Here is a 12,187-nt window from a genome sequence, read left to right as displayed (position 1 = left end):
ACAGAATCACTGTTGTCTAAATAGGAATGGTTCTAATTAAAATGCAGAGATCTTAACAGAGAAAGTGCAGAAATATAACAGATTAATATTTTTGCGACGGGATATTGGGCACCAAGTATAATTTATTTATTCAAACATAAATACAAATACAAAATCTAGAGCCTCGCTCTCAAGTAAAAGTTGTTTAGTTATTCATACTTATAATTACAAGATAAAACACTTACTTGTAAATATAGCACTCCACACCAGATGACTACAGCACACCACACTCTTATTCTCACACTACTATACTACAAAGACAGTATTTTGGCTATCTTACTTCTTGAGAAAGGTTGAGAGAACTTCAAACTTCTATCTCAAGTTTTTTCTGATGTCTTCCTACTAACGCCTAAGGCTCTTTATATAGGGAGCGGACTGCAAACTTAAATTCAAATTCCCCTAAACTAAGTGTTCGACAATGGAATCTTATCTTGATAACCTTACTTTTTGAAAAAGTAAAGTCTCCTGTCTTCATGCGTCGGCAACCGTTCATGTATCCAACATATTTACTATGTTGTGATATTCTTCCGGATCTTCCTCATATCCTGCTGAAGAGTGGGGACCGCTGTACTCCCATTCACGTGCAGTGTTATTTTCTTCATTGTCAAGATCTGAATCAAAAGGATAAGAAATCTTATACTTTTCATCCTTCTCAACTTTCTCTAGCCATATAGTGGTAGCCAGAGTGCAATCCACCTCCTTTCTCATAAGAGCTGTGAAAAAGTCACAATTTTCTGGTGGAGGGTGATTATAGCAAGTGACCATTATTTTTTCTTCACTTGCTAAAAGACTTGAATCATAGTCTCTTATAACCACGTCTTTGATAATAGCTATAGCCGTAGCTTTCATCCATGGGATGCTTTGATTTGATCTACCATTGCCACCTGCAACGGCTGGTTTTTGAACTGGACTTTGGATTAACCTGACATAATGATATGGAGAGATATAATTCGTCTATCCATCTACCACTGTCCACTCTGGAGGAGTTGAAATGAATTTTAACCTTAAAATACATCCATCAGGTCTAATGTTCTTGACAGCTTCAGATATTATATATGAGAATCATTTCAAATCTTCATTAGTTTTTGTCCAAAGATTATAAACAAAACCATTTTCCACAAGCCACAACTTGTGTTTTTGGGGATGTTCTGCTTGAACATCAACCAAATATCTCCCATAATATGGGCTAGGGACTGCTGATAATGTTCTTGAGAGAACATCTTTACCTTCATCTAAGAGATTATGAAAACTATACCATTCAGATTCTTTTAGTGCTAACATTGGGATTTTAGCACTTTCAGGATTTTCAAGGTAGAGAACCTTAGAATTTCGTGCTTGATTTTCTACTCGTACACTCTTCTCTTTCGTATGGAATCCATACAATTCTTCTGTTAACACTTTAAGTGTTTGAAGCAAGTGAGCTTCATTCTCCTCAAAAAAAGCATGCAAAATATTATCAATAATAATCTTCTGCTTAAAGGCAAATAGCCTTTCTGTCCTGAAAACTGGTTTTTGAAATATCTTTAAAGGCTGATCATGAACAACCTTCTTCCCAGTAACTATAGGTAGTTTATTTGCCCTATAAGGGTCTCTTCTGTTTTTTGGCAAAACAGCAGCCATAAACGGACTTGATTTGTCTTTACTGTCTGCCGTTTGAGACGGGATAGCCGGTCTTTTACCTTGAGACCGATCAGTTGAGGCTGTTCCTTTTGGACACAGCAAAAACTCATCTGCGAGTTTTTCTTCATCATAAGTAACAGGTTGATCTGCATCTTTTTTAGAATGGTCTGAAATCTCATCCCACCCGTGATCTACTCTCGGCTTTATTCTTTCTGAAGGCTGGCTTGACTCAGCAGCTTCATAAGAAACAATGTATTGATAATCTGGTCCGTCATGGAGAGGTCCTACTGTTTTATCACCGCTCTTGTATCTTTCCCAAAGCTTCTTCTCCTCTGATATCGGTGTCCGGCTTCTTGAATTGTGACCTTCTCTTTCAAACATCGCCATTTCTCTTGTGAGCGTGTCAGACAAATAGTTTTTACCACCTGCAACCATTTCAACATCATATTCATATTGAGTTAAAAACATTTGCCATCTCAGAACTTTTTCTCTATCAGCAACATTAGTTAATTTGTAGTTTTTGAAATTTTTCATTCTTTTGTTATCAGTTCTTACTACAATTTTTTTCCTAAGAATGCTTTAGCACCCTTAATGCTTTTAATTAAGGTAATGACTTCCTTGTCTCCAGTAGAATAATTTAACTCTGCTGCATTAAGCTTTCCTGATAAAAATTTGCAAATTTTTTCATGATTTGTATCTGGAGCAACAGCTAAAACAACTCCTGCCCAATAAAAATCATTTGCATCAGTTTGCAAGATGAACAAATCTCCTTTTTCAGGTAACTGTAAAGAAGGAAGATTTTTTGTTAATTCTTTAATCTTTCTGACAGTATTACCGTCATCTTCTGTGAAAGACAATTTCTTTTTAGAACTTGTTTTTGGAGAGAGAAGTGCAGTGAGACCACTGATTTGAGGAATAAAATCTCTCGTAAAATTAACAACTCCCAAAAATCTCTGCAGAGATTTTGCATCTGGGATATTGTCTGAAAATTGGCTGATTTTCTTAACAATGTGTTCTTGGAGACGAATCTCTCCATTCTTAACATGAATGCCAAGGAAATAAATTTCTCCCTTTATAAGGTGAATCTTCTTATGTCTAAAGATGATTCCCTTTTGGACAATAAGTTTACACACCTGTTCTAGGTGCTTTAAATGTTCATTCATAGTTCTAGAGAAGACAAGAATGTCATCTATATAAACTATGCAAAAATCTGAGTCAGGCTTGAAAATATTATCCATTTTTCTTTGGAAAATAGACGGAGCTTGCTTAAAACCAAATGACATAACTAACCATTCATAATGCCCTTGAGGAGTTCCAAAGGCTGTCAAAGTAATGGAATCAGGATGCATTTTAACATGCCAAAAACCTGATTTTGCATCAAACTTAGAAAAGATCTTTGCTCCTTTAAGGTTGTTGATGAGAACTCTCACTTGAGCAATCTGATAACCGTCTTTAAACGGTCTTTTTATTCACATCCCTGTAATCAATCACCATTCTTGTTTTTCCTCTTAATTGTTCTACATGATTTCTTACCAAGAAAGCTGGGGCATGATGAGGACAGTTTCAAGGCTTGATTAACTTCTTTTCCAAAAGCTCTTGGATCTGATTTTCCATTTCTTTTCTGTCTTCTTCCATATAATGAGGGATTGCCTTAACATGGCAAATAATATTTGTATCATGCATTTTTAGCTGACAATATATTGGGTCTCTTTCCCAATATAGCTGAGGATCTTCACTGATTACTGGTTTCAGCAAATTTTCTATTTCTGTGAGAGTTGGTATTTTCTTTTGTTCTACTTTATTAGCATATACCTTTAAGTTATGCCCTCTGATGTATTCTTCCTCTCCATCAGAACTCTCATCATCATAAATTTGATATTCAGAATTTTCCTCTGATTTCAGAGTATTCTGAACTTGTTGTTTCATTTCACCAATATCTCACTATGACCTTTAAGCTGCTTTTGTAGCAACAAAACTGGCTTTAAAATTGGCTTATAATCATCACTCTTCGCTGGTGACTTCTGATATTGGTCTGTAAATCCTTTACTTGTAACGCACACCACGTCTGTTAATCGAGATTTCCAATAGAATTTTTGATTTTTCTCAAACCCAATCATTTCTGGTGTTTGAACTATTGTTTGTTGAAGAAGAAAGTCATTTCCAATAAGCAAATCAGCTGTCTGGCCTTCACACTGCCAAAGGATCTTGATGATAAAATTTCCTCCTCCTAAGGAAACTTTGACATTTCGGGCCATTGTATCCATGATTATTTTATTTTCTTCCATTGCAATTCTAGTAATTATTCTTAGAGATTTTTCCCAATATTCTTCAGGGATTGCATATATTTTAGCAAGAGAGTACCCTGAACCACTATCTACAAATGCATGTAGATGATACTTCTTGTAATTGGGAAACTTCAGTCTTATAGTAATATAATTACTATATATGCTTGTCTGGACTGGCATCACTCGCTCTTGATTTTTTGGAGCGTCAAGTAATTCTGTGAAATGATTGGCCCGTCTCACAACAATTATGGAATCAGGCGGATTGACACTTGTCATACCAATTATTGGATTGACACTTGTCACAGAAGTTGTGGAATTAAGAGAATCAAGAGACTCTTTTATTTCCTTGTTCTGGCTTAATGAAGTGACAAACTTCATCGTTTTTATATCCTCTTCAAGATACTGCTCGTATTGTTTTTTATGGAATACCTTATATTCCTCTTCTACCAGGATATGAGCCTCATTATCCTTAGTTTTTCTTCTGAGTTCTGCAATAAAGCATTCTCGATGATAAGTTTCTCCTGTACTTTCACAGTACATGAAAATTGTATTATTATCATCACATTTGCAATAGTCACATGTAAATTTTCCCAGATTGGGATGGAAGGTACTGATAATATTAGAGGTTTCTTCCTTCCAATTTTATATCTGTAATAAAAACATAGGACGATATCTATATCTTCTTCTTCTTCTTTAGAACTTTATGAAGCACTTTCTGTCTCGCTTTCTAATGGTAACTCAAGAGAATATACTGATTCATTCTCTTCATCAGAATATACAACTTCAAAGCTTTTTAGATTAGCATATTTTATTGCTTCATCATATTTAGCAATTAAGGCTTTAGAAGTCTTTTTGTCCTTTTTAGGACACTCATTTGCGTAATGTCCCTCTGCCTTACAAAGCCAACATCTGCATTTCTTTACTTCTCTGGAAGAAGAATTTGTCTTTTTCTTTTTTTTGAAAAATCTCTTTCTAGGAGAAGTTTGAGAAGATTGTCCTTTCTTATATTCAGAACTTTTTCTGAACTTATACTTCTTTTTAGAAGCAAATTTTCCGCCATGCTTGCGGCTAGAGAACTTCTTTCTGGATTTTCTTTCTCTAGGAATATGACATCCCCATTGTGTTGGAGTATCCAGTATTTTTGGACATATTTTCAACTCTCCTGAGTTGTTTCTTCGCAGTTTTAGATTTTATATTCTCTGTGCACTGCTTTCTTAGGAGATTCCTAACTCTTTCAGCTATTTCTTCTACAGTAAAATACTGAATAGGGTTTTCTTCCAATGATTGTGCTACTGCGTCATTCCAGGGTTCTGGCAACTTCCGATAATATGTCCTGATGAGATCATCATTCTCAATGTCTCCTATAGTGCAATAGTAGTTTTGAAACTCATTGGTGTTTTCCTCAAAATATCTCATGTTACAAATACTCAATTTATAAATATTTGCTTTTGCTCGCTCTTTAGATTGCTCATTATGCCCAGTGATATCTCCACAAAATTGTGCATAGATAGGCATTGCGAAATCTAAACGACTATTACTCTGAGCTAACTTGACTGCCCAATTAGGCCATTTAGAACTGCCCAATAAGACTGATACCACTTATGGACTATTCCAGTTAAGGTTGACTCATAATATGCATGAGCATCCTCGTAGGCATATTTTGATAACACTAGAGCCTGAGTTAGCTTTAAACTAGCAACCCAGTTATCTATTGTCTTTCTTTTATCTCCTACCTAGTCTAAATCCAGATAAACCCCTCTTTCGGACACTGATTGTCCCCATTTGGGTTCTGTAGGGATATACTTCTGAGAATTTCGTTCTCCATTTCTTCCTGTAGGAGCTTGTCCTTTTGGAAGTTTGATATTCTTTTCTCGAATGATCTTAATTGGATTGTTTGTAATGTTCTGTACTATGGTATGACCACTTTCTAGAGGAGCTTGCCTCTCTCCACCATTCGTATCCATAGAAGATGAACCTGGTTCTTCTTTTGCTGCTTAATAAGGAAGAATCTTCCTCTTATCCTTTCCAAGTTGAATTTGAGAGATTTCATTCATGATTCTCTCTAATTCTTCTATGGATTCACAAGTTTCAGCTTGTGCATACAATCCTTTTAATTCTCCTGCTCTAAGCATTTTCATATGTCTTTTAGTATCTTCTTCCTCGAAAGCCTTTTCCTGAAAAATTGACTTAGTTCCAGAGGAACTAGCTTCTTCATAATTAGCAAATGAATGCCTATGAAATTGTAAGCTTATTTTTCCTCCCATGTCTTCATAAATTGAAGCATTGGTACTTTCAAGTTGTTTAACATGAGGGGTCAAATTCCATTCTCTTGGGAATGTTACTTCATGCCATTTTGTGACATGTTTTTGGTGAGAATTATTTTTCGGATTGGTGAGAACAGATGTAGTAATCCCAGGGCTATTTAGAAACCTGGTATTAGGAGTTACATTTGAGCTCATCAACTTGTAATAGATTCGATAATCTATCGCAAGTTCCATCATTCCCTTTTTCATAGAAATCTCATCTGTCTTAATTCTCAATCTCAAACAGTGAGCAGCATCTCTGAGATGTGTTGTGAAATTTGGAAACACATTAAAATATGCAACTTGGTTGCACAAGGAAGCTTCTAGTGTTTCTAACAGACTTTTCTTGAAATATGTTATTCTATCGTCTTGTAAGACACATAGAACAGAACAATCAATTCCATCTCTGGCTAAGAGTTTTATTCCTACTTGGACTGCTCCAATATGAATATAGGAATATTTTTTCTGGAAAGCTTCACTTACTTCCTTTGGAGTTATCAATCTGATATCTGTTTCACCACCTGTGGCTGGAACAGTTAATTCAAGTATCTTGAATATGTGAGAATCCATAATGAAAGATCATTTCTTATAGATCTCATTGAATTTAAATCTAGGAGCCGATGTTTCTCGCACACTAGATTCGATTTCATTATACTCAAATTCTTGAGTGTTTATTAACTGTACTGGAACTGTGCTTCTTTTACTAAGGATTCTACTCAGTATCTTCATATCTCTCTTGTTTGTAGATTTCTTCGATGATGATTTCCATTCAAGTAGCTTTGGTTCACTAAACCTTAGCCTACTTTCTCCCATAGGTGGGGGCAGAGAATTTATGATGATTTTACTGGCTACATTTTGAGCTAGTGATTCTTCATCTATCCTTTCATAACTTTCTCCTTCCTTCCTTCATCTTTTCTACAATCTTTTGTAGATTTCAGATTTTGTTATGTAACTCTCGAAACTGAATTTCGAGGTCAATACCTATCTCTTGGAGATAAGCGATATTATAATTTTGCTGATGAATTATTGCTTCCACATTTTCAGCAAGTTTTTCTGTAGTCGATGAAAGCCAATAGCTTTAACATCTTCATGTTTTACTTTTAGATCTACTCTTTGATTCATCATATTTTGGAGATTAGAGTTTCTAAAAGCTTTTTCAAGTTTTCTTGAGTATTTCTTAGTTCCACTGCTTGTTGATGTATATTGTTTGCAAGATTCTTAGTGCGGACTAACTTTCTTTCAATATCTAATAGATATTGCTTTTCTTTGAGATACTCTAGTTTGATTTCAAGGCTAGCAATTTTTGAATTTATTTCTTCAAGTTGATTAATCCATAGATTAAATCTCTCGAGTTGTTCTGTAATTTTTTCAGAAATTTTATCCCAAGATAAATGATCTAGGAACTCGATTAAGTTTGGTCTTGATGGATCAAGCTCTTCTACTCCGATTTCTCGTTGGAGATGAATATGTTCGTTATAGAGAGTATTTAATACTCTACAAACGTATTCAATGGAGTATTGATTTTCTTGAATATGCCTTGTATGAAAGCACACTTTCCCCTTATCAGTTCCTTTTGCAGTATAATAAGACTGATAATTTTTAAGTTTGGATTCTCTCTTGTTAGTCAAGAGAAGCCAACTCTGTGACATAAGCCTTTTTCTCTCACCTGCTTTTGAGCCAAGCAGGCTCTAATACCAACTAGGGCGGATCTAACCGATGCTCAAATAATCAAGAGGTTTTCGATCTTCTTCAAATGTTTCTTTGAGAATTTTGGCTTCTTCTTCTGCTTGATAGATCCTTTTCTGGATCCGATAGATAATATCCCAGTAGTTTTTCGTACTTTTATGAAGCTTAGATCGAAGTTCTTTTAGTTTCTTAATTTTTCTCTTTCTTCCTGCAAAGGACTGTCTAACTTCTGATATGTAATCTAACCTGGTACAAATTGATTCTCCTATTGAAGATGAAATTTAATTGTTTACCTTTGAGTAAAAGAGGATAGATTTATATATTTGCATTATGACAAATAAACAAATTCAAACTTATAGGTCCACCATGCTCCATCAATTTTTTAAAATTACTAAAGGTAAAAACAAGACATAAATATATTAACTAAAAGTAAAACTGGTGGGAAGGTTTCCCAGTTATGTTTTCTAAAAAAGCTCTTGATGACATCAGCTAACTTGGCTTCTAGTGGAATCCGCGTAGCATGCCGTGCTGCATACTAGAATTATCTTATAAATGTGTTCTAACTTCTAACCATGCTAATTAGGTCATAAACAAATGTTGCCTTGTACATACAAGAAAGACGCCTTCATTGATGTGCTATGTAATATTTAACAATGAGAGTATCTCGATTTGTTTTTTTTTCGATTACAAGAATACAAGAGCATCTCTCGAATTGGATCCAAATAAATGAATACAGACAACGAATAATATTTTTTAGAGGCAATGAATAGTTAATTGACCACGTATTGCATGTCGCCAAAATGAAACAGATCCATCATAAACTGACAATGAGCATGGCCACGTAGACTAGATCTAGATGTTCAGGTCTTATAAATCGATCATCGATCCTCTCTCACACCCAAGTACATTGATCGGCTTAGAGTCATATATAGAGATGAAGATGGCAAATCTCCTCCAAATGCTGGAACTCAAACTAAATGAAACCTTCTCAGTCCTGCTGCCACTCTTTGGCCTCAGATATTTACTACTTCTGGTCATTTTCCTCATTCTGTTTTACAGATGGTCTTCTTCTCATACCAAATCACCGTCTGTACCACCATCTCCACCAAAACTGCCTGTGATTGGAAATCTCCACCAAGTAGGGTTGCTGCCTCACCGCTCTCTTCAAACCCTAGCACAACGCTATGGCCCTGATCTAATGCTCCTTCATTTCGGAAGCAGGCCGGTCCTTATCGTCTCGTCGACCGAGGCTGTCTCAGAGATCTTCAAAACCCATGACCTCGCCTTCTCTGACAGACCCAAGCTTATCATCTTCGAGAAGGTAGTGTACAATTATAGGGACATCGTGGGGGCGCCTTACGGTGAGTATTGGAGGCAAGTGAGAAGTATATGCGTCTTAAATCTGTTGAGCTACAAAAGAGTTCTTTCTTTTGGTTCTGTGAGACTAGAGGAAACGAAGTTCATGATGAGCAACATTGAACAGTCGTGTAGTACTGAAACAATCTCCTCCTCGTCATCATCATCGGTTTTAAATTTAAGCGAAATGTTTACAAAGCTTGCTAATGATGTCATTTGTAGAGTTGCTCTAGGTAGGAAGTACAGTGATCGGGCGGAAGGTCGTGGGAGGATGTTTATGGAGCTTTCTACAGAGCTCTCAGAGATCTTCTCAAGGGTCAACATTGGTGACTATATCCCATGGCTTGCTTGGTTCACCCGTGTGAATGGTTTGGATGCAGAACTAGATGATTTGGCTAAGAGGTTCGATGGCTTCTTGGACATGGTTGTTCAAGAGCATATGGATAAATCAAACAATGGAAACGATGATGATGATAACGAGGACGAAAAGGATTTGGTGGATGTTTTGCTTTCAGTTCAGAAAGAAAATGCACTTGCTTATCCTATTGATCGAGTTAGCATCAAGGCTATCATCCTGGTATGTAACTAACAATGTTGTTTAATCACTTCTTCTGAGTTGTGTGTCATATATTTACCAAGCACAAGTTTTCCGAAAAATCTTCTACATACCAAGGTGCAAGTGAACTGAATAACTAATATGTAATATTTTAATCCGGTCATCCACGTCGTATTATCATGCATGCATTCTAATACCGTTAATAAAGTCTCTTTTCAATTTTAATTCACATCGCATTATTGAAAGTCGTCACTTTAATTTGTTGAGAATTACGCTTGTGTGCATATCCGTAGGGGTGTGTGGATATTAATAAGACAATAAGTTCTTTAAAAACCTTTATCTTCCTTCTAGAACAGTACTGGAAGGCTAGGGAAAAATATTTAATTTTTTTCTAAAATCGAAAACTTTTATATATTTTCTTTTTGAAATTGAAAATAGAAATGAACGATCCATATGCTCCAATCTTTTGTTCTCTTTTTTATCAGCTATTAACTCAACAGAATATATTTATACTACATCTAGCATGTGCGCGTGGAAAAATGTCAAGCTCACGCGTGTGTTTATTTTATTTGTTTTTTCTTATATATATATATATATATATATATATAAAATGAATTGACAAATTGGAGAATCAACTAAACATCAGCTAAACAATTGAGCTGCTAAAATAACTACTATTGTTACAAGTATTTTAAACGACCAAATGTTTTTGTAGGATATCTTTGTGGGTGGCACTGATACAACATCTACCGCCCTAGAGTGGGCAATGTCTGAACTTTTAAGAAATCCAGAGGTGATGTGGAAATTGCAAAATGAAGTAAGGGAAATTGTTGGAAATAAAAAGAATGTCACGGAGGAAGATTTAGTTGGAATGCATTACTTGAAGGCAATAACTAAAGAGACTTTTCGGTTACATCCACCATTTCCGTTATTACTCCCTAGGATGTGCAACAAAGATGTGAAAATTAAAGGTTACAACATCAACGCTAATACCCAAGTTTTGGTTAACGCATGGGCTCTTGGAAGAGATCCTGCATCATATACAGATCCGGGGCAGTTCATACCAGAAAGGTTCTTGAATAGTACCATAGATTATAAAGGGAATAACTCCGAACTAATTCCATTTGGTGCTGGTAGACGGGGTTGTCCTGGAATTCAGTTTGCTATGGTTCTTGAAGAGCTTGCGTTGGCAAATATTGTGCACAAGTTTGATTGGGCTTTGCCTCATGGTGCAAAAGTAGTTGATTTAGACATGACTGAAACTTCAGGCGCAATTGCCCACAGAAAATATCCTCTCAAGGCAATTGCTACTCTATTTAAGGAGAACTATGAGAAAATGGGGGATTCTTCTTCTTAGGAAAATTCTTCAAACCTCCTCTTTTGTCCGAAGTTGTAAATTTTTATTTTATGTCTATTTCTATAACCTTATCTCTATATATTAAGCGGATAGGGGGTGATTACTGTTCACATGAACAGTGTCGTCACCCTTCTGTCCTTGCTTTTGTTCTTTTTTTGCATCAGTGTCATTTTACCTGTATTGACTGATTTGCCCTCTCTTCACGCTTTCTTTCTTCTTCGATTGCCTTGGCACTTTGCTATCCTCTTTATTCTTCTTTGGACAGTTCGGATGGACTTCGCCGTTTTTTTTCCGGTGATCCTTCCGGCTAATAAAGAGACTACTCCAGTCTTCCCATTCATTCCGAGTGGATCCTTCTTCAAAGACATTACAGGAGAGGGATATACTCCTTGATTTTTGTAATCGCCGAAATTGTATGACGAACCTTTTGTTCTAGGCATACGACCCTGATACGTATACGTTACGGTTTTTATCCGTCAACCCAGTTTATAAAGTGTGTCAATTCCAACCCCATTTTGTTTTTCCCACAAATCGAAAAAAGTTTCAAAAAGTTTCACACACTACCTCTCAATTTGGATAATTTTATATAGATAAGAGAAAAATTTACAGGCTTGCTCAAAACTTCGGAGAACATCATGTGTCACACCCCAATTTTTTTGGAATTTTTTTTTAAGGTGTAACTCATAATCTAATTATGAAATAGATTTTCCATAATTAGAATATTATGAAAGAAATTGGAAAAAAACAACTGAACATGAAACTAAAATTTATTCTTTACTACAATAGATTCTCAAACCAAAAGTTACAAGAGTAGACTAACTAGAGTCTAAATCTTATTCTACGGAAGCAAAAGTCACACATATTACAATATGATAGCATCCTTAAGAGAAATCCAACTTATTCTTTACCTGAACAATAGTTTAAGGGGTGAGCACAAACATCTTAGTAGCTAGGAGGCAAAAACCTCTTCAAACAAAGCAGATCA

The 12,187-nt window shown here is 35.7% G+C and overlaps 1 protein-coding gene across 1 annotated transcript; it reads left to right on the top strand.

The window, feature by feature from the left end:
• Nucleotides 1–8,873: 8,873 nt before the first annotated feature.
• Nucleotides 8,874–11,202, top strand: LOC101306574 (cytochrome P450 71A25-like). The gene is made up of 2 exons (XM_004308360.1): nt 8,874–9,866; nt 10,561–11,202. Exons 1-2 carry the CDS (start codon nt 8,874–8,876, stop codon nt 11,200–11,202), a joined length of 1,635 nt encoding a protein of 544 aa, XP_004308408.1.
• The last annotated feature ends 985 nt before the right edge of the window (nt 11,203–12,187 follow it).

Source organism: Fragaria vesca, linkage group LG7, assembly GCF_000184155.1.
Source record: "Fragaria vesca subsp. vesca linkage group LG7, FraVesHawaii_1.0, whole genome shotgun sequence".
NCBI lineage: Eukaryota > Viridiplantae > Streptophyta > Magnoliopsida > Rosales > Rosaceae > Fragaria > Fragaria vesca.
The sequence above is the reverse complement of the archived record's forward strand: the minus strand, read 5'-3'. Positions and strand labels throughout refer to the sequence as shown.

Bases quoted from the DNA above. Each gene is read 5' to 3' on its own strand.
- LOC101306574 (XM_004308360.1), top strand. From the start codon at position 8,874: ATGGCAAATCTCCTCCAAATGCTGGAACTCAAACTAAATGAAACCTTC. The intron at 9,867-10,560 runs GTATGTAACTAA...ATGTTTTTGTAG, and splicing joins GCATCAAGGCTATCATCCTG to GATATCTTTGTGGGTGGCAC.